The 26548-nt window shown below is 47.4% G+C and overlaps 1 protein-coding gene across 1 annotated transcript in view; it reads right to left on the bottom strand.

Moving 5' to 3' along the window:
• Positions 1-1147: 1147 nt before the first annotated feature.
• The window catches only part of LOC144169576 (aquaporin-7-like), an 87430-nt gene continuing 62029 nt past the window's right edge, over positions 1148-26548 (bottom strand). Inside the window, exons 3-7 of the mRNA XM_077698812.1 lie at positions 19012-19149; positions 16501-16619; positions 12550-12767; positions 10604-10764; positions 1148-4349 (exon numbers count right to left, since the gene is read on the bottom strand). Coding sequence (XP_077554938.1) covers positions 4333-4349; positions 10604-10764; positions 12550-12767; positions 16501-16619; positions 19012-19149 — 653 coding nt within the window. The 3' untranslated portion in view covers positions 1148-4332. The remainder of the gene's footprint in view (positions 4350-10603; positions 10765-12549; positions 12768-16500; positions 16620-19011; positions 19150-26548) is intronic.

The raw sequence follows: 26548 nt of genomic DNA, 5'->3' as shown, positions 1-26548 counted from the left end.
CATGTTGAGGTAACCACCACATACCTGACAGCAGGGGAGGCCCAAGCGGTTAAATATTCGGTGGTGGGACAGGGCGCGTGGCAGAGTTAGCTTGGGCTTGACGGGTGCAGGTGGCCAGACGGTGTCTGAGATGCGGAAAGCACGGGCGTTGATAAGGCAGCGGGAATGGCAGGGTTCTTTCAGTTTCAGGCGCCTGTATCTGCGATGATTGGCGCGCTCACCCCGTCGGTTATAATTCCCCAGGCAGGGAAATCTCCGCCTCGCTGAGCTCGAAATCGCCGGCTCCGGCTTCATCTCCGCCTCGTTGAGGTGTCGCGAGCCAGAGAACAAGCCCTTTCGTTCCACTCTCTACCCTGGTGGAAGGGGAGCCATTCCAGAAGGACGCTAGGAGACCCGCTGCATGTGTGTTGAACACAACTTTCGATTTATTTTGATTCCTGTAATGAACCTACGACTGAGCATTTTGAACTTTGTTTCTGAAGCACTTCTTGCGGGTATTCTCTCCTGACTCCCACACACACATGTGTATATATGGTGGGTAGATGCACCTGTATCTAAACCACACGCATTTCGAGGAGCGACATCGATGTATACGCTTCACGTTTAGCCTGAAATACGGCGTCTGCGGCGAGAAATTGAACCCGCCAGCCCCGTGTCTAGCGCCACTGAATTGCCTCAGCTAAGCTAGTTCGGCACCATGGCCGGCAAAATAAGGCACGTCGGGACTAAATTATGGGCACGTCATGGCGTACGGACGTGCTGAGGCAGTTGTCAGATGCTAATGACATAGCCGTATGTTTCATCCAGGCATTTTTGAATTTCGGTGGCGATGCGGTGGAAAGTGAAGTAGTTGAGCTCATCTGGTTGCATAAGCGGGGTATATGAAGTGTTGAAGTCTTCGGGTAGTGAATGTCTAATTAAAAAAAATCATCTGATAATTTGCTAGGTTATTCCCGTTAGTTTTGTTTTGCGGGGAACATGTTTGTACTCGCGCACTATCGACCATGTTGGAAAAGTCTGCATTTAATAACGGGTTCAAAGTTAACCAGTTCTAGTGTATATTACGTAGGGGGCTGTTGTTATCACGACGTATACGTCACAACAATAGAACTTTTTGCGCCACCAGGAACAGACACAGAGACAGCGCCAGATGGTGGTAAAAGAACTTTATTGCGACATCGATCCCTGCAACTAAATATATGAAAAGAAAAATGCAAAACTCAACTTTGTTTATATGTATCGTGTGACTCTCGAAACGCATTTTATTACTATTCAATGGCAGTATGGGCGCTAAGACATTGATAAGTACTGTACACGCGCATTGTTCACACCAGGACTCCCTAAAATAGACTGAAATGCGTCTGTCTGTTTCTGAACCCGCTTCTTCTGATATCCCGCTGCTCAACCTGTATACCTTTGCAGGCAACTTCAGCAGACTTCCATTGCAAGTGTGTAGCTGCAGCACCCGCTCCAAGTTTGATGTAAACATGTTTACCATATTTATTCCATGCATAGCAACCTAAATAAAGCTGTAAGGACGCAAACTTTATTTTTCTTGCTTGACGCACGGGTTCCGACAAAAATAAAGCAAGGCCAAGGTCATGGTCTCGCATGTATTTTGTTTTTCTGTACGCAAAAAGCTTGCGGAAACTGCGGTATGATGCGCCGAGATATGACTCGTGGAAAATCTACTTCCTGGCAATTACCCGTCGTTATGCGACCATCAAGAAATACCAGGATAGTCTGAGTAAGCTCCCGCGACGGTAATTATCAGTTCGCGCGACCACCCAAGCAAAATGCTGCTTATGGAGCTCTGTGTACCTTTGGTGCACGCCGTTAGGTCTTAATAGTGCGTTCCCGGCCATTATGAAGCGGCGTATTTGAGAAACACGAGAGCTCGGGCCCTTTCCTTAACATTAAGAATGGGGTCGAGGAAGCCAGATTTTCCGCTGTCTGAAGCCCCAAGGGCTAATATCCGCCTTTCAAGCACAAGCAGAAAGTCGCGTCGCTTGCTTCATCTCAGAACGGCGAACATTCCCGAACAAGTTTTACCGCACAGCGTTCTTAAACTGACGGTATTGCCGAGTTAGTACGGAGTGCGCGCAATCTTGCATGTAGTTACATAACTTACATACCGTGTTCTCCGGAAAAAGTGCGCAAGTTTAACAGTGATTTGATGCCTCTCGTTTTATGACACGAGTGTCATCATCGGGATGAAGGTAAAGACTGGCTGTGAAGCCATACTTCCGGGTGCTGGGAGAGGCTATTGTGAACCGAACATCCCTGGCGTATACGCAATGCAAATACCTACAGTAAAATACGAAAACCATAAAAATAGCAGCCATGTTATCAAAGATGATCGCGAAATCGCGAAGGGCATTTAAACCGTTGTAGCAATATTTAAGCTCTACACATGAAGGGGCGCTGAATTCAAGTTATTGAAAATTTCCTAGTTGCTGCATTGTTTAGTTAAACTCATTTAACACTTTGCTCCTCTGGCCTCTGCTCAGCAAAAACATACGCCACCCCCTCTCTCATTTTTTACAGCTTGGAGGAAGAGGAAACCCCAAACAACCTTCGCGGCCACCTCGCAAACTCCGCAGTGACGTCACTTTGTTTCGCAATGTTTTTTTTATGCTGCCTCAATTTAAAAATGTTCACGTTGACACGTTTCATCGTCCTTGCCGACTTTGTTTCTTGCGGACGCAGTTTGCAATGCGGCGAAGTTGATGCCCTGCTTACTATGGCACGCCGGCTCGTTACGTTCATAATGTTAAAGGAGCTCGCCCTTCGAAGAATTCCGTATTGCAGACTTGCGACGAGTGTATCGCCACTGTTGAAGCCAGCAAATCGTCGAAGGGAATGATGCAAGAAGAAAAGAAACATTGAATGCGCTTTTCTCTCGACAAAAAGAACACGCGAATCAGACAGTAAAGCTCAAAACGTGACTTAACCGTCTGAGCGGTGCCCTGATGAAGTACGATTTAATAAGCAGTGTTTACAACGCTCTTTAGTGTTCGTTCAAAGAAATGAACACGCACACACGACAGCTTATGTTTTGCGCCGACTTATAGAGACAATGCGATATCACTTATTGTGGAGGAAGAAACGAGCCCAGCGTCGCAATAACATGCTGCCTTTTTGGATCTAGTAGACTACCCCACTCACATTTCGTGCGAACAGTACGTCATATGAAAATTCGTTATATGAAAATGCGGCTGGTATTCTTCACACTACTTCTGAGCTACTATCCAAGCCGAGCGATTTATATTAAATGATAATATTAATTAAAGAGTTCGGAGATGAGCTGAGCTGTGTGAACGCGCACAACTGAGAGAGAGGTCATGTCTGTATTGACGTGATTGAAAGCTTCGTAGTTATATGTTATTATGTACAGGCTTACTTCGAAGCGTGGCACATCACAAAGAAGCGGAAGCGCTGGTGACGGCAACGATTACCGTGAAAACAGCAATGGTAGCAAAATTGTTGGCATTTTATCGACGGCGTCCCCATAGAGTTTCATACTAATATATACTAGACGAAAATCTGTCGCTGCAGTCGCGGGCCGCTATGAGCGGCGCCATTGCCACTAGCGACGTTCCTCTCCTTCCGCACGTGTAGGATAGCAAACTAGGCCACAGCCTGGTTGACATTCCTGCCTTTCCTTTACTTTTATCCCTTCCTTCATTCCTCGCCTACTTGGCTTAGCTAGCCATACGGCTTCTTTTTTTGTCTCCTAACCAAAATCAACAAAAAAGGGTAACTTTTTTTCTTGTTCGTCGTACATGAAGCTTCTACATAATTACTGACAAATTAATCCTTTTGGACGTTCAGTTTTATAATAACAAAACAAATTTCATGAACTTTCTACAGTAATATTGTTGCTTTTTTTGCAGCCAGAGCCAACTTTTCAGCCTCTTCATGAGCCATGCCAAGGACAAGTGGAACGTGCCGGTATGGTCTTCTAGGGACCATAGTGCCGGCCCGGTACATGACGGAACACTCAATGAAGCGCGCGCCTCCCCTAGACAGTCGCGCCAGATTTCCCTCCAGTATATATTACTATGAAACTCTATGGACGTCCCTTGACGACCGTCAAAATAGCGGCGGCTGTAAAACTGTAGGTACACCTGCTCCGAATGCCTGAAGCCTCCCCGTGTCGTTTACAAGCATGGCGTAATAATGACTGTTGTGACTGAGCTACAGGCTGCAGCTTCCTTGGAGTTTGGCGGCGGTCCCGACGGATGACAGGCGATGGCGGGCGTGACATACGTAAGCTTGTATGTCGTCCTGGCCCGGTCGTTGTGCAGTTTCGGGACGCTGTGAGGTCTTTTAAACCGCGGCCTTGTCTGAAATAGAGAAAAATAGGCGAAAACACGCGTGTACAATGCGTTGTGCGAATGTGTGTGATCACGATCGCAATCTAGATTGAGGGTACGCTCATAGGCACAGCGCAATCTACGGCAGCAGCGGTCCTAAAAAAAACGGGGGTCCTCGAGGGAATTTCAGGGGTCCGCGAAGCCTTCCCCAAAAATCTCCGCCCACCTATATTCATTTCTCCTTTCTGCCAAACCGTTCTGCAAATGCAAACATGTGGCTTCGCTGCATGACATGAATTTTTTTTTTTCCGCGTTGCAAATCTTTTAACGTCAGCTGATTGCACAACACGCCAGATATGCAATAAAACGAGACATGCAAGAGGCGGCGTAAGCGTGGACGTCAGCCTTAAAAGGCGGACATTGAATGTGTGTTGGCCACTTTTGGCACACATTGAATGTGTGTTTGACATTAAGACACGGATCCATATAGTGCATCGCGGAGTCCCCCGTCACTTTTTCAGGCCCCAAACGGGTCCCCGGCACACTCATGGTTGAGAGCCGCTGCACTACGGTAAAGCAATACGGTAGGTGCTGAAAAATCGTAGACCTCTTGGGCCACTTGGCGACGTACTGTCGTGGACAAAAGTTTGTGAACGCTGGTTGCAGCGGCCCGAAACTCTTTTTGTGCTGCTGTTGTTGCCGTTGAAACATTTCAACAACAACAAAAAGGGAGGGAGCTTTGAACCACCTGGAATGCCCATTGAGTACGTATACTGAACCGACGCACCAGAGGAAAGAGCATCACCGTTGCACGGGTGGTAGGTGCTTGGCCACTGGCCAGCGGAAAAACTTATTTTGGTAGTTGCGAATCGCTCCCTCAAGTTACTCCCAGGGGTGTACTATAATTAGACGCAGCGTGACAGACAAGATAAAGTGACCCAGAAGAATGCAACAACAACAACACTCGCTCGAAATGATTAAAGGACTTGCTTGTTCTTTTTTTTTACTCGGTGTCTTTGCACTTTTTTGTGTAACGCTCTACTTTCTTGCAAAATCAAATAACAGCAGTACAGTGTATTTTATTTCTGGCTCCCACAAGATGACCTCTGTTTGATGGACAAAGCAGAGACAAGTCGAAACTGACGAATATGTCTGTCTGTGTGTGTGTGTGTGGGGGGGGGGGGTGCAGGATGGAAACGGAGCGGAAGGTGAAAGATAAGGATGTTGTTACATACTTAGACATTGGGGAATGAATCACTGGATAAAAAACAGAGTGGAAGAAAAGTGACGGCGGCTGAGCTGGCAGACCAAATGTGAAAGGCGTTAGTGTAACGAGTAAGCGAACAATGCCCAATAAGAGATGATGTATTTGCAAGAAGCTTTATATGCTTAGTTTTTTTTTTCAAGAAAAAAAGAAAAGACACCACACACATTTGCGGCCTTCCGCAATAACAAAGTCGGTTTGTAACTACTTGTGAAAACCGGCCGGCACGTGAGAAGTAAAAAAGAAGGGGGTAAGAAAGAGCACCAAAAGCCAGCAGGCTACACCACTACCGAACGGCAATAAGAGTGGTAAAAAGAGGAGATTCTGCCAATCATGGGAGCTTGATGCTAATAAGTCATGAACGCAGTTGCCACCGTGGAAAAAAAAAAAAATACCAGCCATTCAATTTCTAGGCTCCCTTGCGTAACGCGACAGTGAAGGTCTGGGCTAAAATCGCCATCCCCTGACTTCGCTCCTTCGATCACTCTGATCGATCGATTGTGTGCTATACGGCGAAGCAGACGCTTACGGTTTTTTAATAAAGCATCCCAAGGAGGGCATAAAGCTGTCAAGATTTAGTTGCGACAAGAGTCGTTTGCGCCAACTAGGTACCATTCACTGTAACAGCACGAATGACGCAGACAGACAGTGAGAGCGGCTGCGCTTGTCCGCCTCTGAACATATGTGGGCGTATTTTGCATTGTTTTCTCGAGTGAACGCAATGCTATGGACGTACAGTCAAGGAGCCTCCTGTAGCTTCGTTTTTCTGGCAAAGGCAGCGCCTCACTTTGGCATTCTTTTCTAAAGTTTCACTACACTGTTGTGGCGGTGTTGCTTAAGAATACTGGAAAGCAACTAAGAGGAAACACCCGTGATGCAGCCTTTGCTACCTTCTGCGGGATAAATTTTTGCCGGAGTTTCGTGTTACTGGAACTCTGCTTTCTTTTTAAATGTATCTCATAATCGAGTGCGTCCAGGATGGTTTTGGGCGGTTTTTCATGGCTGCGTCCGCTTGTCATATAAACCGCTTTGCGGCAAAACCAAAATTATAGGGCGCTATAGGGTAAAGTCAGCATAATGGCGAAGGCTAACGCTAAAGCAAAACCTACAAAGTTCAGTCGGCAAAACAATGATGTAACCCATATGTAGCCATCAGTGTTCCCGTAATCGGCGTACACCCAGTCATCACGTCACGCCGCAGGGTCGCAAAAGTAAAGTGCCCCCCTTAATGGAGTTACAAAGGCGCTTCAAGGTCACTGTTTCAAAAAGTGCCCGGTATTTGGCTAGGTTACTAATGTGAATTTTTAGCGACAGATGTGACGTCAGATGCGTAAGTGAAATTTCAGTCGAAGCGCCTCAACCGTGAATCGTGCAAAAGGTTTAACTTCCGGCTATGACGCCCCCTACGCTTGCGGTGTCGTCAATGCATGCAGGGCAGCCAATCGGCAGAAGGTACGGAAATAGTGGACCCTGCGGTAGAAGTGGAAAGCAGCAAGAAGCAGAGACAGCTCATACCTGCTGAGTTTCGGGATCCTCAAACAAACAAACAAAAATATTCGATGATCAACTATCTAGCGTTAACATCTCTTGCCTCTGTTTACTGATTATTTACACCGCATATTGCTCTGCGGTCGTTCTTCTGTTACACTTTCGTTGTGGGAAAAACAACACAGCGCGCAAAAGAACGGGACGACCGACAGAGGGAGGCGCGACACAAGCCCTGACTCGCAACTAGTGTTTATTAGTTGCCCAAGAGATATATACAGGCAAGTGCGCGCAAACGCAGAGGGACCAGAGAGGACTGATGAGGCACAGCATACGATAACGCGCTAAAAAAAACACAAAACAGATAACAAGAAAAGCACGTGCAGAAGGGCTGGCAGCTCACTCAAGCATGTGGCCGACTATTTTGGCTTCCTTTTCGTGAAGCGTAATTGAGGTATGGCTTACGCAGTCATCCTGATAAAGGTTAACATAGGCTTCTACCATCTCCCGAACCTTCTTATTTCTGTGCTCCAAGAGCACCTCGGTATTACCGAAACGAGGTTCGCATCCACACTTCTTACAAGGTGCGGGCAAATGTGCAATTTTATTTTTTAGCTGCATTGGTCCGCACCAGTCCGCATCTTAGTCCGCTTTTTAGTCCGCATTAGCTGCATATTTTCGTCAACAGCTAATGCGGGTGTCATCTTTGTACGATGGTAGTTGTAACCTTGTATACTGCGTTACGGCATCGCCAAAACATGCGCCCCAGCTGATGCTGCACTCGAACCCGGATGCTGACTTCAGGAGAGAGGGATCGATAACCAGCTTCGTCGCAATGGGACACGCGAACGTGTTCCTATAGTATCTGTTGCGTCACGTGCCCGACGGGTGGCCCGGACGTGGCGTTGCAAGTTACAGGCCATAAAAGACCGCAGCGGAAGTGCCCTTCTGCGACTGAGACTATTGTTTTCCAGGCGAACAATGGGATAGGGAACCGGAAGATGCAAACGAAGCACCAGAAGGGCCGCTTTTTTGCTAAAGGATGGAAGTGTATTGACAAATGAGAAAACAAGATTGTTGCAGTTCCGCGAATTCCGGCTGGGTAACAAGTGATGCAACGGAGAGAATCGATCAAGCCCCTTAATTAGTGCAGTACTGGGGAACGTTATGCAACCAGGTACATTTGGCGTAGTGACCCCCCCTCACAATCATGAGGCAGAGATAATTAGAAGGGTAAGAATGGGGTGGAGCGCATCCTGCAGGCATTCTCAGATAATTAATGGTAGCCTACCATTGTCCTTGAAGAGGAAAGTGTATGACAGCTGCATATTACCGGTACTCGCCTACGGGGCAGAAACTTGGAGGCTCACTAAAAGGATTCAACTTAAATTGGAGACGACACAGCGAGCAATGGAACGGAAGATGATAGGTGTAACATTAAGGGAAAAGAAGATAACGGAGTGGGTCAGGGAACAAACGTGTGTTAAGGACATATTAGTCGAAATTAAGAAGAAGAAACTGACGTGGTCAGGGCATGTAATGCGAAGGCAAGATAACCATTGATCATTAAGGGTAACAGAGTGGATCCCTAGAGAAGGCAAGCGTGGCAGGGGGCGGCGGAAAGTTAGATGGGCAGATGAGATCAAGAAGTTTGCGGGGATAAATTGGTCGCAGTTAGCACAATACCAGGATAACTGGATATCTATCGGAGAGGTCTTTGCCCTGCCGTCGGCTTAGGCAGTATGATGATGATGATGGCATTTGGCGTTGCTCCGTAAAACGTTTTTTCACACGCCGTAGCGGTGTAATTGCGTAAATTTGCGGCATCATTGAAATTTCTCTTTCTAGGCTATCACCGTTTCTCCACAAATTGATAGACAGGAGACCTAAATCGTCTCTGCTACTCTACACATTGTAGCTATTGGAGCAACGCGACCAGCAGTGGTTGCCGGCTGACTGAATAGAGTGCGAGAATCGGTGGCTTCGTAGACGTTTGGTGTAGCTTTGTATTTACTTATATCTAAAGTTTTTCAACTGCAGAAGTGGTTATGGTTGATTTTAAACGTGAATTCCACTTAGAGATGGCTATTTAATGCATCTTCGCTTCGCTACATGGTACTGATGTCACTCATCGCCGCGCAGAGCGTAAAACCTGGAGAATCAGGATTTTTTTTTTTTGTAGTTGCGTTACCACGGCTAAGGCGTCACTGGGTTTGGCATGGTCTGAGGATCAAAGCATGAATGCGGAATAAAGGTTTATTTGAGGGGGGAGGGGGGGGGGGGTGCAGCATTTTATCAAGGCTACATTGGGCTCCTATGAGCATAGGGCAGAGGGAAATAAGGTGTTTTATTAGTGCTCAGGCACGCACGCACGCACGCACACACACACACACACACAGGCACACACACAGGCACGCACGCACGCACGCACACCAAAAAAAAAACAGCACCTGCTTCGCTTGGCACACATTTCAGCGCGCTCAAAGCTTTTGACCTTTGCTTAACACCAATGTTGTCTGCGCTTGTACTTATTTTGAAAAGGAAATATACAACCCGCTATCGCACAAATACATTCGAGTATTTCTGCGAAAAACAAGATCGCTTTATTTATAAAAGTATGGACCACACGTCTTCCCGGCTTACTCCGTACGCTCTTATGCGCTTGGTTTTTCTTCGATATCTCTCGCAGTGGGCTGTTCCAGCGTTAAGCGGCGGGTGATTAGTAGGCACCGTCCCTGCTGGCGTCCGTAATGTGATAAACTGCTGAGCGGTGCCCGACTACGTATACGCTTGAGTGTCCGGTGACCTCACCTAATAAGGGAAAAGAACCGACGCAGGAGAGAGAAGGAAAAAGAAAAAAAGACTGCAGTTTGAGTGGGTTAGCAGCCAAGCGCCATTAGTGCGGAAATAAAATTCTACCCCATTTCTAAAAAAAGGGAAGCAACTGAAGAAAGCAGACAGGCGAGAAAAATAATAAAGGGGGAAACATAAGCGGTAGGGGTAAAGCTTGGAAGGATGAAGCAAGTTTGTGTTGTCCAACTACATTTTTAAAAACAAAAAGCCCCACACCCTACGTGTATTAGTTCGAGAAAGTAAGAAGGAAGGAAGAAAGAAAGAAAGAAAGAAAGAAAGAAAGAAAGAAAGAAAGAAAGAAAGAAAGAAAGAAAGAAAGAAAGAAAGAAAGAAAGGAAGGAAGGAAGGAAGGAAGGAAGGAAGAAAGAAAGGAAGGAAGGAAGGAAGGAAGGAAGGAAGGAAGGAAGGAAGGAAGGAAGAACCAGTACAGGACAAGGCAGGGTGGTTAGTCAAAATATTGTCCGGCTGGCTTCCCTAGATATATCTAGTTCAATCGACCAGATTTAGGGGAAGTCGCCAAGGGGGAGTAAGTAGGGCTGCATTGAGGTGCATGTCAAACTTTCCTTCGCATAGCTAGTTCAAGTCTGAAAAGAATCATTACGACTTTAACCATTCCAGTGGCAGCAGGGGCGCAAGAGCCCTCGTTGACTCAAATCGATAGCGAAAACCAACAGCCACTTACCGGCCCTGGGCGCTAGCGGTAGTAGGTTCACCGCGGCCTCCTTGTCGTCGTCCCTCTGCGGCTTGGGGACATGCATGCCGACGCCCAGCACGTACAGCCAGGTGCCGATGAGGCCGCCCAGGTGGGGCACGAACATCGGGATCCACCAGAACTGGCGGAACCTGCAACCGCACAGCCCATACGACATGGCCTGAGAACCACGTCCCGCGAAAGTCGCCAACTCACCAACGTCCCATTGACCGACAAACCAGAATCAACAGACGTAGGATCAAAAGGACGACTAAAAAAATCGAGGTAGGCCGGAGCCGGAAATGTTGTGCAGGGGAAAGTTAAGCGCATCGCGGCCGTATAGACAGCGTGCACATGTACGCCGAGACATTGAGGTTATTTACGCCATAAACGGGCGCTAAAAAGTGGCCTGTCCTTATAAAAAATGTCTTAAATTCGTAAAATGTCGCTACTTGTATTATTGCCTTTCTGGTGGCCCTCATATCACCTATATGCGCCCGGTCTTTCCCTGTTTTATTGGTGAAAGACATTTCTGTTTAGCTTAAAGGAACGTATATTATACGGCGCTCGTAAACGAATTTCAGAATGCATCAGCGTTCGTGTCTGTGTACCGGGAGAGTAGTAGGTGATGATTCCGCAACTCATCACGCCATTTACTTTAATGAAAGCTGGAATTGCGTCCAGACCAAAGGACGCTAATCGTTCGCTGTCAAAACCCAGTGTATTTCAGCAATACGCAGCCATATCATCCGGAAATCTACGAGGATCTGCCAACTTCGTGTCGTGGCGTAGCCAGATCGGGCCTTCTTGATGAAAAATGCTACGCATGTGCCAAAGAAGTAATTCGCAAACTGTATCACCTCATTTGGAAGTGCAACAATCCTAAGACGATCCGCAACAATCACCGACCAGGCATGGTGGTGCCCTACGAAGATTGGGTTGGGTGCGGCCGCGAACCGACGCCAAAGAAACATTTAGCTCCCTGTGGAGTTTCACCTGCGAGCCTTTCATAGTGAGCCACACTTAACCAACCGCAACCTTCCACATCTTAACTTGACCTCGAACCATCTCAATTATTCTATTATTACTACGCCTGCCAACTTTTTCTCTTCTCGGAGCATTTCGTGCTGGTTCCTTACACATACTCCCGTCCACTCAAAATTGCCGCACCATGCATGCACTGGTGGAGCAAGGCTGGAGAAACAGCAGAGCTGGTTGCCCCCCTCCCTTCGTCGGAGACCCGGCTGTTGCATCTCACACGGATTTCCGAGCTTGCCGCTGAAAGTTCTCCATGGCTGCCAGGCCCGGATCGTTTTGACCGCAGCCCTTCTCACATCTCTCCCAAAGTGGACCCCGCTAGCACGCGCTAGAACCCACGGCAACCGGCTTCGCGAACTCGGCCTCGGTAGCGCGAACTCGGTGTCTGTGCTCCCCACTTCAGGAGCGAACCCTAGTGAACTGGCGAGGAGAATAGCACGTGAGGGATCACGCCACGAATGCTCGGAAGCGTGTTCTCGAAGGTCAAGCTAGCCGATGTTAGGCGCTCACCACGAGGCGCACGTTAACGTGCGCTCGGTATTTTCTTGGCACTTTCTGCGGGCTCCTCACGTGGCGCAAGCCCACCCGCAAGTCTCGATGACGTCGGGTGCACGCTCATGTGCGCTCGGCTGGGATGAGTTTTCCGTAACGCTACACGGCATAAAAGCCTAAACAGTTGTGCTGTTAAAAGTTTACTGCGTTTTCAGTGACCATACCGATACCTTTTATTTACGTTCCAAACTGCCCTCCCTTCCCTAGCGTCCCTATGCAAAGAAGACGTGTCACGTATGCGGGAATGTTTCCTCTCCTGTGGATCCTCATTGTCAACGTGGTGCCCTCCGCAAGCAGTGCTCGCGTGCCGGGTCGGCCTCGTCGTATACATGGCTTTTCGTACTCACGAGAAGGACTCGGAGCCGTATCCGACCAGGGCGCTGAGCACCCTGGCGGGGAAGTCTCGGGCCGGGTTGACGGCCGCCATGCAGTTGGCGCCGAAGGCCCAGCACAGCGCCACCACCATGATGCCGATGAGGTAGGCGTGCATCCCCTTGGTCGTGTTCGCGTTGCGGTCGTCCAGGATCACCATGATGGTGAACATCAGCAGCCCCGAACAGATGATCTGTGAAGGGCGGGGGGAAGTGAGAGGAGGACGAAAACACATTGAGAAACGGCGTCGCCTATGGCATCCCGAGACAATTTCGACACGTTCTGAGGCGTCGGCGTCTGAAGCAACAGCACCAACAAAGAAATTAAATAAATGATACAGTCCGTTGTTTGGTTTAATTTCGGTTGGCCTCTGTGATATACCGTAAAGTTCCGAGCGAACGCCCACCCCCCTTTGGGGGTAAAATATTCCATTTATTAAAAGACACCAAAGATCGCCCACCCCCTAAAATCGATGGCTTTAGTGTCGATGAGCGAACAAAATAAACGCGAATCATCTATTGATGTGTTCATGCGGTCACTTACTTGTCCTCTCCGCACTCGAGCCGAAGGTTCCCCTATCTGGTATTTTTTTCTTTATATCTCCGCAGTTTTGGTTGACAGTACGGCCACTTTTTTCTAGTTTTTCGCACCTGACCCCAAACATCGCCCATCCCGTATTTTTCACTTGATATCTCTGTACTTTTGGTGGGCGTTCCTTCGGAATTTTACGGTACGTCATCACATTCTCCGAATATTACGCTTTTCAGTGGTTTAACCTGGAACCAAACAAGATCTGGTGAAGAAGGCCCGGACAGCTAGCTTCAGCCACGGGGCATCTCGGTCCAGAGATTCCCTCCACCGGGCTGGTGCGCTAAAATCAGCGCCAAATTCTCGACTATTAAAGATTTATTCAATCGATCCCTCACCGCGCGAGAAAAAAAAATATCAAGTACGCCAGCTTCATCACGCTTGCAAGGACATTGAATAACGAAATATGTGGATCGGTGTTAACCGATGCCCCTTTCGTAACAATCTCGGCACCGACGCTAGTTGATCAGTGTTTTCCAGCTAAAACCGAAAGACCTAAAATACATGCCACGAAAGATGGACTTCCCTTGACAGGAAAACGTGAGCCCCTATACAGCGGCGCCCTTGTCATAGACATGCTGACTGCACCCCTCGCGGTGCTCGTTTCGGGAGCATACACTGTCTTATGTTTGCATTAAGCACACACTCCCATGGAAAATAATTTTTCTGCCGGTCACTCTTGTAATGCACAATGACATGAACGTCATTTACTTACGGGAGTTCCTTTCCGGCAAGCGAATCCTGGCCGCTACGCAGTTATTCGAGCGGGACGGAAGCGTGCAAACAGGGGCGGCAAGGCCAAGTGGTCCTATATTTGCAGCGCGCAGTTGGAGCCAGAGAAATGCTCGGGCGCTAAGTGGGACCGCTCCTTTAGGAAACCCCGTTTAAGAGGTCAGCGGGGGTGTCGGCTTCAACTGACCTTGCTTCCCTTATACGACCTTGGGGCGCAATGCGGCGCGTATAAACAAACCTTTCCCGAAGAAAAATATTGCTCCCGAGTTGAGCATATGGGAGAGCGCAGCGCTGACATAGGTTGTGCTGCCGAAGTGTGTCTTTTTTTGCCGCCGTCTGTAGTCTCAAGTGGCAGCGGACGGCGGCTGGAAACGCGCCAGCAGATCAATGCGGGTTCTTCTGTACGCCGCCGATCGTAACGAGCGGCAAGTGATTACCGATAGGGCGAGACGCGCGAGATGCCAACTATTCGTCTGTCTACGCATAACACGGGTCGCTCGTGTAAAGCATGCATGAAGCTTCGCGGTGGCGTGGTACTGCTTCACTCTGAGACCTACACTATAGAACCATGAACCGAGAACGTAAAACACGGGAAAAGAATACGTTCGTGTCGTCAGGAGCGGGTTAATGAAACATACGGATCGTTTTTTTTTTCGTTTTTTTAAAGGGGGATGCAACTGTCTGAGGGATTCACAGACATCTTTACTCGCAAATCAGGAAGTGCATTCGTGAAAAATGGCTTCTTCTATCGGCTTCACTAATTCGGCAGTGCATGCTTTAGTGCCTGCATGTGGGCACTGCCAAAGTAGACAGGTGGGCCTTTTTCAGAAGCTGTTCGCACATCCCTGCAGCAAATACGCTAACAGTCGTCTGGCTATGTTGTGATTTCATCCAGCAACACAAAGTTACGCTCTCCTAAGCCAGCGTTTCCATACAAACAGTATTATCATGTATACTGTATATGCTGACTGAGCCCAGCAAATAATATACATGGTTTATTAATAAATGCTTTCATCATGCGAGGAAATAAATATTTTAGAAAAGGGGACGCCTATGGAAAGCGAGATCGATACCGAACTGTCACAACACAGTTTTTAACAACAGTCTTGAATAAACGATCATACATATTTTCATTCATGCACAGATCGTTCACTTTTGAACGGGTAACGCGTATACATTTTCGCACGCATGCAATATCCACTTTTATAAGAGCAGGATACGCATTCATATTGCACACGCGTTTTCTGCTATTGAACTGCGGAATAAATTTACATTTTTTAACAAAAATTTTCTAGTTCGACACAGTGTATGCTCTGCATTTCGTAGAAATTAAACCTTAAAACGGGAAATGTATTACCATGTTTTTTTTTTCTCTTTTTATCGGCCTTAAAAAAATAATGGTGTCTGCAGGCGTTTTCCTGCCTTTTGCTGGGACAGTTTTTTTGATGAGGTCTTAAACATTGACCGTTCAACGAATCCCAGTCCGGCTGCTCTCTGTGCCCATCAGTTGGATCAGCTCCGTCGCTCTACACAATACATCCTTTTGGGCGAGTGCAACGTTATTAGCTCTAACTGAAGAACTGTGAGCTGACTTCAGGATTATGCAACCAACAGCCTTTTCGAAAAGTCCATTCTTGAAATAAATAACCACTGCATCAATCGGGGCAAATCAGCAGTGTGCTTAAACATTTTCGAACCAAACCACGAAGTCTGCCATTTTTTTCAGCCTCGAGGGAGACCCCCTAAGCCCGAGGATTGGAACATTTGGACCCTTTGAACCATGGATAATCCGCCCCTGGCTGAAGGCGATGTATTTTCTTAGCAATGTTTTCCCGTTTTCCGCTTCGCTACTTGAGACAGAGGGTACGTGTGTAGGTAGCGGTGCCTTTTGCATGCCTGTATCCATTGGAATTTCTGTCTGTTCGTTACGTTGGGCTGAAACCTTCCCTGGCCAAATGTTCGCGCGTTTTCCTCCCGAAATCAAGCCGACCAACGTAATGCCTCATACAGTTGTTGACGGTCATGGTTGTTTAAATTATTGCAACAAACGATTCCATTATGACTTTGGACTTTCATTCATTGGTGCCTTGTCACAACAAATGATGCTATTGTGACAATGCAACTGTTCAAACTCATGCAGTCATGCGATTAGAAAGAAAAGCGTTACAGTTCTTTCAAAACACTGCATATTAAGAAAAAATTCAATAGGCTGCCCCCCAAAAATAAGACGGAGTCGGACGAGCTCGGTAAGAATGTCTGAAAGGATTTAAGTTTCACCGTGTATTTCACAACACGGTAAACACACGCATCAAACGCGGGGTTAATTTTTACGCTCGCCTTGCGTTAACCAACACAGCCGATTAATCGATCAATTAATCAATTAAGTCCCGGCGATTAAACGGGTTGAATTGAATAGCATTTGTTAAAATTTTTAATAGTTGCCAAGGCCTTAGCATGCATCCTCCGTTTTGCACAGGCGGGCTGATAAATAAATGGCGGGTTTATAGGGCCTGAAAACCATTCAGGGGTTGAGAAAAAAAAAAAAGAACGAGAAACACCATTCACGAAGAAATAAAGAAAAGAAGAATCCTGTGTGCCGTTCTCACCGTGTCGAAGACGCAGACCGAGAGATGAACGGCGTCGTTCGGGTATGTGGTGAGTAGGATGCCCGTGCCGTTCTTGCCGAAGATCTGCCGTTCGCCGCCGTCGTAGTTGTCCAGCAGATCTGTGGGACACGGAAGAATTCGCGTTTCGTTCTGTGAGATGGGCAGCAACTGCTCAGAGCTGTGGGCCAGCATCTCTTACTTTTCAACTGCGTCATTCAGTCTGCATTTGAGATGAGATTTACCAAACGTCCTACAAAAGCTTGTTTTATTAATCAGGCACTACTATCTGCTGAGAGAGCTTTGTAAGGAAGCCAGCCCGGCAACTGGTGGACTCCAATCACTAACAGAACTCCCGTACTCTGTTTTGCAGGAAATGAAATTAAAGGGACCGGAAGAGGCTCCAGTAATATAGGAAGGAACATTTTATAGATCGGGTCTAAATTAAAACACGTCGAGATAGATAACGCAAGCGCGGCCATTTCAGGTAATAATATGCTTTCCAACGCTTGCAATCCATGGATTTTGTGCTAATATTCCTTTAGACCATTGGGGGAAAAAGGTCGTTGAAGGCATTGTATTTGCTATGAAATATCTCAGTTTTTTTTTTGCAAGTGCAATTATTTATGCACCAGCTTCAAAGTCAAGACGTTGTTTCGAACAGATGGACACGTGCGGGGGCTACTGTTCTCTGAGTTGCTTGCTTTGAAGAAACAATCACTGCTTTGGGTTTCAAGTCTTAGCTGGCACACTTGAAAATTAAAGACTATACGAGAGTTTTTTTCTCTCTTCTACTCACGGCTAAATGACCAACGTTTTTATAATTAAGAACCTGCATTAATCCAACCGTTGTTCACGGGGTTTATAGTCGTGGGTCACTTTATCCCCCGCGGCCATATACGTCGTACATTTTAACCGGTTACCTAGCGCAACTAGACCTCTCTCTAAATACGAAGCCGTGCAAATTATTGTAGCTGTACGGAAGAAAGTTAAGGGAAAATTAAAGACGTTATTTTTTTTTCTTTGCAGCGAGACGGAACATCGCATCGTCGTTTGGAGCCAAGATCCCGCCAAGCTTCGCGCTGTGTTTGAGGCGACGGTTGCACGTGGTTAATGTGTAGCGGCGTTCTTTCCTCTCCCAGACCACCGGGAGCGGGATGGCTCATTAAACGACGGAGTCCCCTCAGCATACGTGACTGGAATTGACGAGGTCACGGCTCGACGACTCCTTCCGTGTGCCCCTGCCAGCAAGAACTCTGCCTTTCAACTCCGCCCGACCTTCGCAGGGAAGCAAGTCGTGCCACGCCCTCCCTCCCTCGTTCTCCCTTTCCCTCTACTACAGCATGCCCCCTTTTTTTCCTTATCCTCATTAAGTTTCTTTTCGCTTTTCCTGGTCATTTCTTTTTCTTGACTGTAGGTGGTCCCTGGCCGAATCACGAAGCGGGCCTTTCGTCGCGCTCGTGAGCGTCGCTTATTAAGAGGCTCGCGGTTTTAATTTGCCGGAGTCGTTTGCAGGAATTGTTATTCTTCATTGACAAGTCAACAGGGGGAGTAAAAAAAAAGAAAAATACGCGGCCTCGGAAGCGCGTTGGGTACCGAAGATCGTGCTCATATATAGTTCATACCACAAGCTAGGTGCAGCACTGTGGAGGCTACATTGTTATCAATAATAGTGCGTCCACTGAGGGCGCCTAACTCGCTGTGAAGGGGGTCCTGAAAGGACATTCCCTTCTGCCCTCTCGGCAAGTGGAACCGCAAGGCCCCGGCGCCTTTAGTCGCTTCCTTCGCGGTGAGTTAGGCGCCCTGAGGGGGCGGGCTGTTGACAACAATGTAGCCTCCACAGTGCTGCACCTAGCTTGTGGAATGAACTATAGGTGTTTCCATGCCGATCAAGGTACAAGATGGTCGCTCATCCTTGGGAACAGTGTTACTCTCGCATTACGTGTGTGGGTACCGATCACCGCTCTTTTCACGATGGCTGACGCCACTTTCTTTTGCTTCATATTCTCACTGCCATATGTGCACGCATCACTGAGCCGCACATGTATGGCGCACCTGTATGGCTCGTTATAACAAATTCGCTTTGTTTAAAACCTCGCTTTAATCGAAGTATTTTTTTAAAATATATCCCCACTGCATTGGAAGCAAATAATTTCCGCTTTTAATAAAGTGTTGCTCACAAAGAAGCCACTTTTCTGTCACGAAGACTTCGTTACAACGAAGATTTTTATCGATGGGCATCTGCTTTCATTGAAGATCCGTTATGTGTGCAACAAGGCAAGTATTGGGTGTGTTGGGATAGGCAATGAGGGCCGATAAATGTGCTTTTGTGCCCTTCGAATGTTCTAAGACTCGCGTGGGCACAACACTTCATACGACGTCACACCTTCTGAGATTGCATTTTCACCAGAAACAACATTACCAGCTGAACGAAGCGCATATTAGGGCACTGCAACAAATTAAATTAATAATGAAGCAACGCGACCGCAGACGCGCGCTCGGCGCTCCACGTACCAACGTAGTTGAAGTACAGGATGGCGGAGGCGAGGAAGGCACCCAGGTGCTGTCCGAGAATGTAGTGCGGCACCTTGCGCCATGGCAGTTTGCCAATGCTGGCGAACGATGTCGTCACGATGGGGTTCACGTGACCGCCTGAAAAAGGAACGGCAGGGAGAAATTTACGACGGCTGAAATTAAAGACGAATATTTGCGAAGTCCATATTTTATCGAAGGCATTGGAAAGAAGGCAGGAAGAGCAGACAGGTGAACAGAGTTCGTGAAAAGTTTCCGGATAATGGCGAACAATTATACGCCACAAGTAATTCATACTGCAAGGCTAACTTTCAAGCACGTACAGTCGTAAAAACTGTTAACAACAACAAAGAACAGGTGCAAGCGTATGCACAGAGCGGCTGCTTACGATAGAGCTCGGGCTGCTAAGCCAGGCTGTGCGCATGCGCTGAAGCACCCGAGAGCAGTAGGTAAGCATCGCGAGTGCCGATAACCAAGCGCCAAAGATGCGGCTGTAGCTATCGTGAGCTGCCACTCTGTACGTAGGCAGGCACCTCGTGTTTGGTTGTTGCTAACAATATTTGACGACTGTACAGTAGAAATATTTAATGAAGTAGCCAATACAAATTATTTTGCACTCAAGAATTATGTTATGAAATGTTTTGGACTGGAAGCACCACTACACCTGTTTTCGCGATTACCTAGATTGTTTCAACCCCGCGTTCAAATTGGCGTGATTGTTACTGGCTGGACCCAGACTTGTAATCTTTTTATGGTGCTTTTAAAACAGGCCCGAGGTAACCGATAAAATAGGCTTTGCTTGTCCGGCGTTGTTTCCGTTTGAGCTAAATGTGTTTAAGGAGATGCAGTGTTCGTGGTAGCGCCAAAGGTCTAAGCAGGTTGGCCACAGACGTATTATCTTTGTGCGGAAACACCGACGACTCCGCTAAAAGACCTCCGCAACACAGAGTGATAAACAGCACGCCAGTAGGCAGTTATTGCTTTTTAAAGCGAAGGCTTTCTTAGTGGGACCGACGATGTCCTGTCAAAAAGACTAATGCATTTCCCCGTAGACCGGTTGGTCGACCGAAAAGCTCTGATAAGATCTCTGGACACACGGCGCGTGCGTGAAACGAGGCTTCCGTTGTGTCAAAGCATGGACTTGAAAGAAAAATCGCGAAAAAGGAACGTTTCTAGATAAGACAACGCACGCACCGATCATCAAGAAGGAGTACAACAGTATACCTTCATCTCATAAACCACGTATCGGTACACATTTAGATCGTTCGGAGAGGCGTTTATTTAGTGCGCGAAAAATCGCCGCGTGGGTTAATTCTTCGTTTGCGATTTGGGTCTTTGAAGGTTTGACGATTGATTGGACGCTGTTTTAAGCGAAGGTTTCGACGCACTTTAGAAGCAGTTTTGGTGTGAGATAGCTCTCGCGCTTCTCTCGACTTTCGTTAGGAAGGAATGGTTGATCGCTGGTACAGATGATAGCATCCATCAGGTATACTACGACCAACGGGAAGTGTGAAATGTGCATCTCGCATGACGTGTATCGCTTTGTGAGCGGACCTTGTTAACCGAGAAAAAAAATGCTTGGTGTCGCTGCCCGTGCGGTATGATATGAGCTGACACTACTTGAACGCGGCGACACCCGGAAACAGTATGCGTAAACCTTGTTATAGCTCTGATTTCAACTTGTCTACTCAGCCTCTTTGTGGCGCTTCCTAGTCTCGTGATGTTTTTCAGGACGCGAACTGAATGCACGAGGTGGTGAGAGAAAATAGAATTGCAGAAATTTCCAAGCGGGAGTTGCCGAATGAATTCTTAGTTGACTTTCTTAGACCGAATTCCTTTAAGGAGAGCTTCACTACTGTTCACATATGCATTGCTGAAAAGGCGTTCTTTTCTGGCACTTTATAACTAGTTTTATATCATAGCAGGAAGGCCTTTGGGCCTTTTATTAAACGTAGTTCATAAGACTACATGTTTCACCCGAAAGGGTATATGCCGGACCACTTTAAAACAGCTTCAGTACAGTACAAGAAAGCTTTGCTAGAAGACAAATGTACAGGGTCAATATCTTCTGTTACATGACAATATATATATAGGGCCAAGGGCCATATATTAAATGCTGTTACGTGGGAGCAGGACAAATGAGACGAATGATGGTTGATAGTGAATGATATTTGCACGATGCCGGCCATGGCCATGACAGCACTGACACCATCTTCGTGCGACGCACTGCTTCGTCTTCGTCTGGGATCACATCTGGCGCTCCGCGCCACTGTCTACTTCTTTTTTCTTCTCGTACCAATACCTCCAGAGAGAGAGAGAGAGACTCTTTATTACAGAGAAAGCAGAGAGGTTTTCCAGCATGAATTCGCTGACATGCTACTCTGCGGGGAAGGGGGGAGAAGGAAACAAAGGAAGAAGGTGGAAGAAGAAGAGTAGGAGACAAAAGATAAGAATAAAAAAAAGACTAAAAATTAAAAATGAATAGAGTCCTGTTAAAGGGCGCTGAGTACAAAACTTGACTGCACACGCTAGGGAGATGGCTACAGTGTTGTAGCGACGCCAATGTCCTCGAGGTACTCAAAGAATGCCGACAGGGCTTTGCGCTGAGAGGATGGTGAGTGGAATGGTCCAAGCATCAAGCTTAGTGTTATTGGTCCAGGTTGGAGACATTCAATTCTTTGCTGTAAACGGGGCCCTTGATTCAGCATAAGCAGAGCGCTCTAGTAGTATATGTTCGATGGTTTCGGGTGAGCCACAGTTGTCCCAGTATGGGCAGAGTCCTTCAATGCTTTACTGGTCACGAAACTGCTCCGTAACTCAATGGGAGAGCTTCATATGCTGCGTATGGCCGCCGCGCGGTGGCGCCATCCTCTCTTTGAGGTCACTCCTCGCGCGCCGTTGCGCTGGCTCGAACGGCGGAGCCGCGGCGAGTTGTGTTTGTTTTGTGCAGGAAAAAAATGTAACGTGCATATCGCGCTCCAGTGATGCGACTTAAGTAGTGCAACAACGATGCCGAACATGTGTTGCGTCCCGGGATGTCGTTCCTTGTACAACGATACCACAGAAAATGTTTCCCTGTTCTGTTGACCGAGCGACGGGCAGCTGCGTGAGAATTGGAGGGGCGCCATTCCAAGGCAAGCAACGGGAGATTTCAGCTTCGTTATAATAAGTGTGCGACAGTGTGTGGAAATGCACTGTGTGTGAGAATGGAAAAAGCAATGTACCATTTTGAGAGCATCGTGCACCTAGAATTGTACAAGGCTAACTTAAAGCCGGATTTTCGTCATATAAGTCAGGTTGTAGCGGTGCTTTATTACCTGTTTGCAAACTTGTATTACCTTGCGCTCAGGCTCGCGTGTAAAAAAGCTTTGGGACGTCCTTGGGCTTTTACTTTTCATATTTCCGCGAATTATCCCTTAGGGTTTGTTTTGTTTGTTCTGTAACCGCGCGTGGACGATTCCGGTTTCTTATCTCGCTTTTCAACCGGAGCGCCCGTTTGCTCTGTTTGTCGTACGTCCCGTCGGGCAATATTGTTTGATATGGAAAGGGTGCCACCTTGTCGCTAACTTGATTTTTTGTTTCTTCGAAAATGTTTGCGATCGTATTTCCATGGATCTGAAATTAATAACGTTCCGAGAGTAATGCATGCAGAGCAAACGCCGCGCAACTCACTTTATCGACGTTTATCTGTGTACGTCACACTCCGGACTGCTTCTTCGACGTTTGTGTTTCATTCTAGTCTTTTGTTGTGCAGGAGATCGCTAGCTCGCTGCGTTCAGGAAAGCTTTCCGTCATTCTTGGCTATGTGGAAATATTCTGTTTCCTCCGTGTGCTGCACATCGCAGCGCGAAAAAATAAATTTTTGTACGCTGTACCACGCTCTTTTGTCTCCCTTCGTAACATTGAATTCTTTTTGTTGCGTGTGATAAAATCAGTTTTATTGTTCTTTTTTCGCTTCCTATTTTTGCAAGTATTGCAAAGCGTGGATGCAGAAAGACACATGGTGCAACATATATCTCTTCGTGTTTTGATCCTTCGCGTTTCTGCAGCGTTTTTAGATGTTCTCAAGTATGTACCCACTCATCGAAACGACAATACTATTGGGCTATCTTTTTTATCGTTCTGTGCATACCAGAGCAATCGACGGATTCATTAAGCGTAGTCTGAACGACGCGTACTTGGTTCCTTTCAGTTTTTTTTATTGTATTATCGATAGGCCCGCAGCTATCCGTGACTACACAGCTACCGTATATGTAGTAATTACAACTTTGCTTTAAGAAAAGAAGCAAAATATATTTAAAAATCCGTAAACACGACGGCGCAGCGCTTGTGCCAGAGCAAACAGAAGCCGTTGCCGTTGGCGGCCAAAGTCTACGGTAATTTACTTCGACAAATAAAACCCCATTGAAGGCAGGTGATATACACAATGACTGGACTATTCATCGCTAACTACTACGAAAAAAAAACACACTTCATCAGCGCGCAAACACCAAAAGCATCAAGCGTTTGCACGCCAAGACCTGGCCAATACGCCGCACGCGCGGCGGCTGGATGACCTTCGTGCGGTGGTGGCGCCTGTAGTGGCGCGCGCGGTCCCTATATGAAACGAGCGCCGAAGTTTCGTGACCAGTAAAGCATTGAAGGACTCTGGTATGGGTTAAATCTCACATTTCCCTATGGAGCGCTATATACCGAGATCCTTTAAAGTCGGCTTCACCACTATGGAGAATGCATGGCAAAGAAAACATTATCTGGGGGGAACATAAGACGTTTCATATCGACGTATGATGGCCCAATGAACTCTGAAATTTCTCATGAGGACCCCATACATCGTAATAAAACTCTAGGCGCCGAAGATTTTTAAAGGCAGTTTCACAACTGTGCGCATATGAATTGCTAATAAGGCGTATCCGGAGGGGGGGAGGGGTATATGAATTTTGATTTCGAAGTTTGATGGTCCAATGGCCCTGAGAGAGAGAGAGAGAGAGAGAGAGAGAGAGAGAGAGAGAGAGAGAGAGAGAGAGAGAGAGAGAGAGAGAGAGAGAGAGAGAGAGATTGCATTTATTGGTAAAAGCGAGGTTACCCGATCCACTTCGCTCAGCTTGTTATGCCATACGAAGAAACAAACACATGAGTGTTTGTAAAATAAAATAAAATAAAAAATAAATAAATAGTGAAACCATGAGGGGATGCACACGAATTTTCAAGCTCATACACAAAGTTCGGTGGTGAAGTTCATCACAACACTTGGGCCAAGCCAGTGCTACGCAGGAACACTAACAGAGCTTTGGTAACCCGTACGGCCTGGTTTGGTCCGACCAAGGGCCCAAAACTGCCCTCATTTCAAGGCCTGCGTGGTGCGGCGTACACAAAGATGCTACGAGAGTCTGCCTTGGCACTGTGAACTTTGGACAGATGCAGATGACATGTTTGATATGCTCTGTTACGTTGAATAGAGTGGCGAAGAGTTCTGCTGAATTTCGCAGAGTAAATGCCGTGTGTACGCCACGTTTAGGCGTAGGCGGTTGCAATACCGCTTCCTCACGCTTGCTGAGCCCAGGAGGCATCTTGAAGCTGCATTTAGGGCCAATTAGTTGCAGAGGCGTATACTGAAGTCTGTTGTCCCTCCAAATGCCCCGCTGTGTTCTCCGTGCAATCGAGGTTGCGAGGGTTGCCGCATCCTTTCTTGTAAACGGAATTGGCAGCGGTGGAACAGAGGGGCTGTGGGCCAATGAGGCTGCAGTATCAGCTGCAACATTTCCGGCGACTCCGCAGTGAGCAGGAAGCCATTGCAGTTCTACACTGTGCCGCTGTTGCGTTGCTTGAAGGTGCAGATAATGTCTCTCCCACGTCATCTGATCTTTCAGTAGTGATGTTAAGTGCACTTCATGGAATGCCTTCATACAACCTTATAAACCGCTACACACCAAACCCCTTTAAATCGCTTTCACCAGTGCGCATAATTGCCTTGCTGGAGAGACGTTTCTTTAAATGCAATATAAGGAGTTTCCTATTGAGGTGTGGGAACCCCAGCGCCTTTATTAATAGCATTTTGTGTCACACAACAAGTGTTACAGGCGCACAGGCGTATTTTCGCGTTGAGTCGACGTAAAAAAGCATTTTAAGGTGGATCTTTAAGGATGCGCGACCATCTTCCCCTGCTCCCTCGCGAATTTGAGTCTCGGCCCGACATGCACGCCTTGCTCCGGCTTTCTGTTTTTCCGCCCTACACGGGTGCCAGACTCCGTTCAACAGCGCCCTCATGCGGTGGCAGGAGCGACGGCACCCGTCGAGCCGGCGCGCCACCCGTCGAGGTGGCGCACCGCGTTTCAACTTGACGTCACCCTGCCATTGGCAGAACCATTGCGAAAGCAGCTTTCTCCACTCTGTCGCTCTGAGTGGGTATGCAGAGGAACGCGAAAATTTTGCCGACATGTCCCATCTGCTGCTCGCGCAATAATTTATCGCCCGCTTCGACGACGGATAGATCTGAAACGCTTGAGTGAACGCTGCCAACGTGCTGACGCAGCGCACTGGAGCGCTTTCGTGCCATTTGTTTCTAGGCGCTTCCCTAGCGTAAGTTTCCGCTATTTCTTTTTCGCTTTTGCTTTGTTATGCTTCAGTAAATACAACCCATCAAGCACGCAATTGGTCAAGGTAATCTGTACAAATCAATGTCGTTGACAGCGCCTCAGCGATGATGAGCTTTTGCGTAACAGGTAGAACCCCCCTCCCCTGAAAAAAAAAAAAAAACAGAAAAAAAGGGATCGGGCTAACTGTCGCACCAGGTCGGAAAAGGTGCCGGTACCGTGCAAGCAATTGCCCTCATAACAGCGACAAAAAAAAAAAGAAAAAAAAAAGGAACTCCCCTGACGTGAAACTCGCATGCGTGTACGCACGAGCGCTTGCGTAATGACGCTAGTGCATGCATCGAGTAAAGGATCTGCACTAGAGCTGCCGTTTGTTCCCGTCCTATTCTCTACGAATACCAAAATAGAGCAAAAGAAAATCTTCTCGGGGCTGGCCCATTGCGCCCCTTTCATCAACGTTCCCGCCACACCTCCGTGACGTTATTTAACACGCAGGCCAAGCGCGACTGATTCAAGCGACCAGCCAAGCGAGCCTCGAGAGCTGTGCTTTTGCGGAAACGCACAGAAAACGGGTTTCTCGGAGACCGAGCTTACTAGATGTCTCAATACGCGGACGACCTTGAGAGAGAACAAGGTACGCTATCGCTGACGTACGCTTGCGTAGCGGTAAATGTGAGGAATACAAAAAAGAAAATGTGCGGGACATTCTTCCATAGACAAAAGCGGGAGGAGGCACTACTGTGTACGTTTAATGAATTAATAAATGGTCCGCTGTAACTTCTAGATGCACAGAAGCCAGCGCAATTAACAGGGCAAGCGGGATAACGTTTTTTTTTTAATTCCAGAGTAAGCTCACAATAAGGAACGCCGTACATTTTTAACATATTTCTAAACAGACAAAATATGGCTTGCATAGGCTTAAGAGTCAA

This window comes from Haemaphysalis longicornis, unplaced genomic scaffold, assembly GCF_048455015.1.
Source record: "Haemaphysalis longicornis isolate Haplotype H1 unplaced genomic scaffold, Haemaphysalis longicornis Haplotype H1 scaffold_2, whole genome shotgun sequence".
NCBI lineage: Eukaryota > Metazoa > Arthropoda > Arachnida > Ixodida > Ixodidae > Haemaphysalis > Haemaphysalis longicornis.
This window is presented reverse-complemented; position numbering and strand designations above follow the sequence as displayed.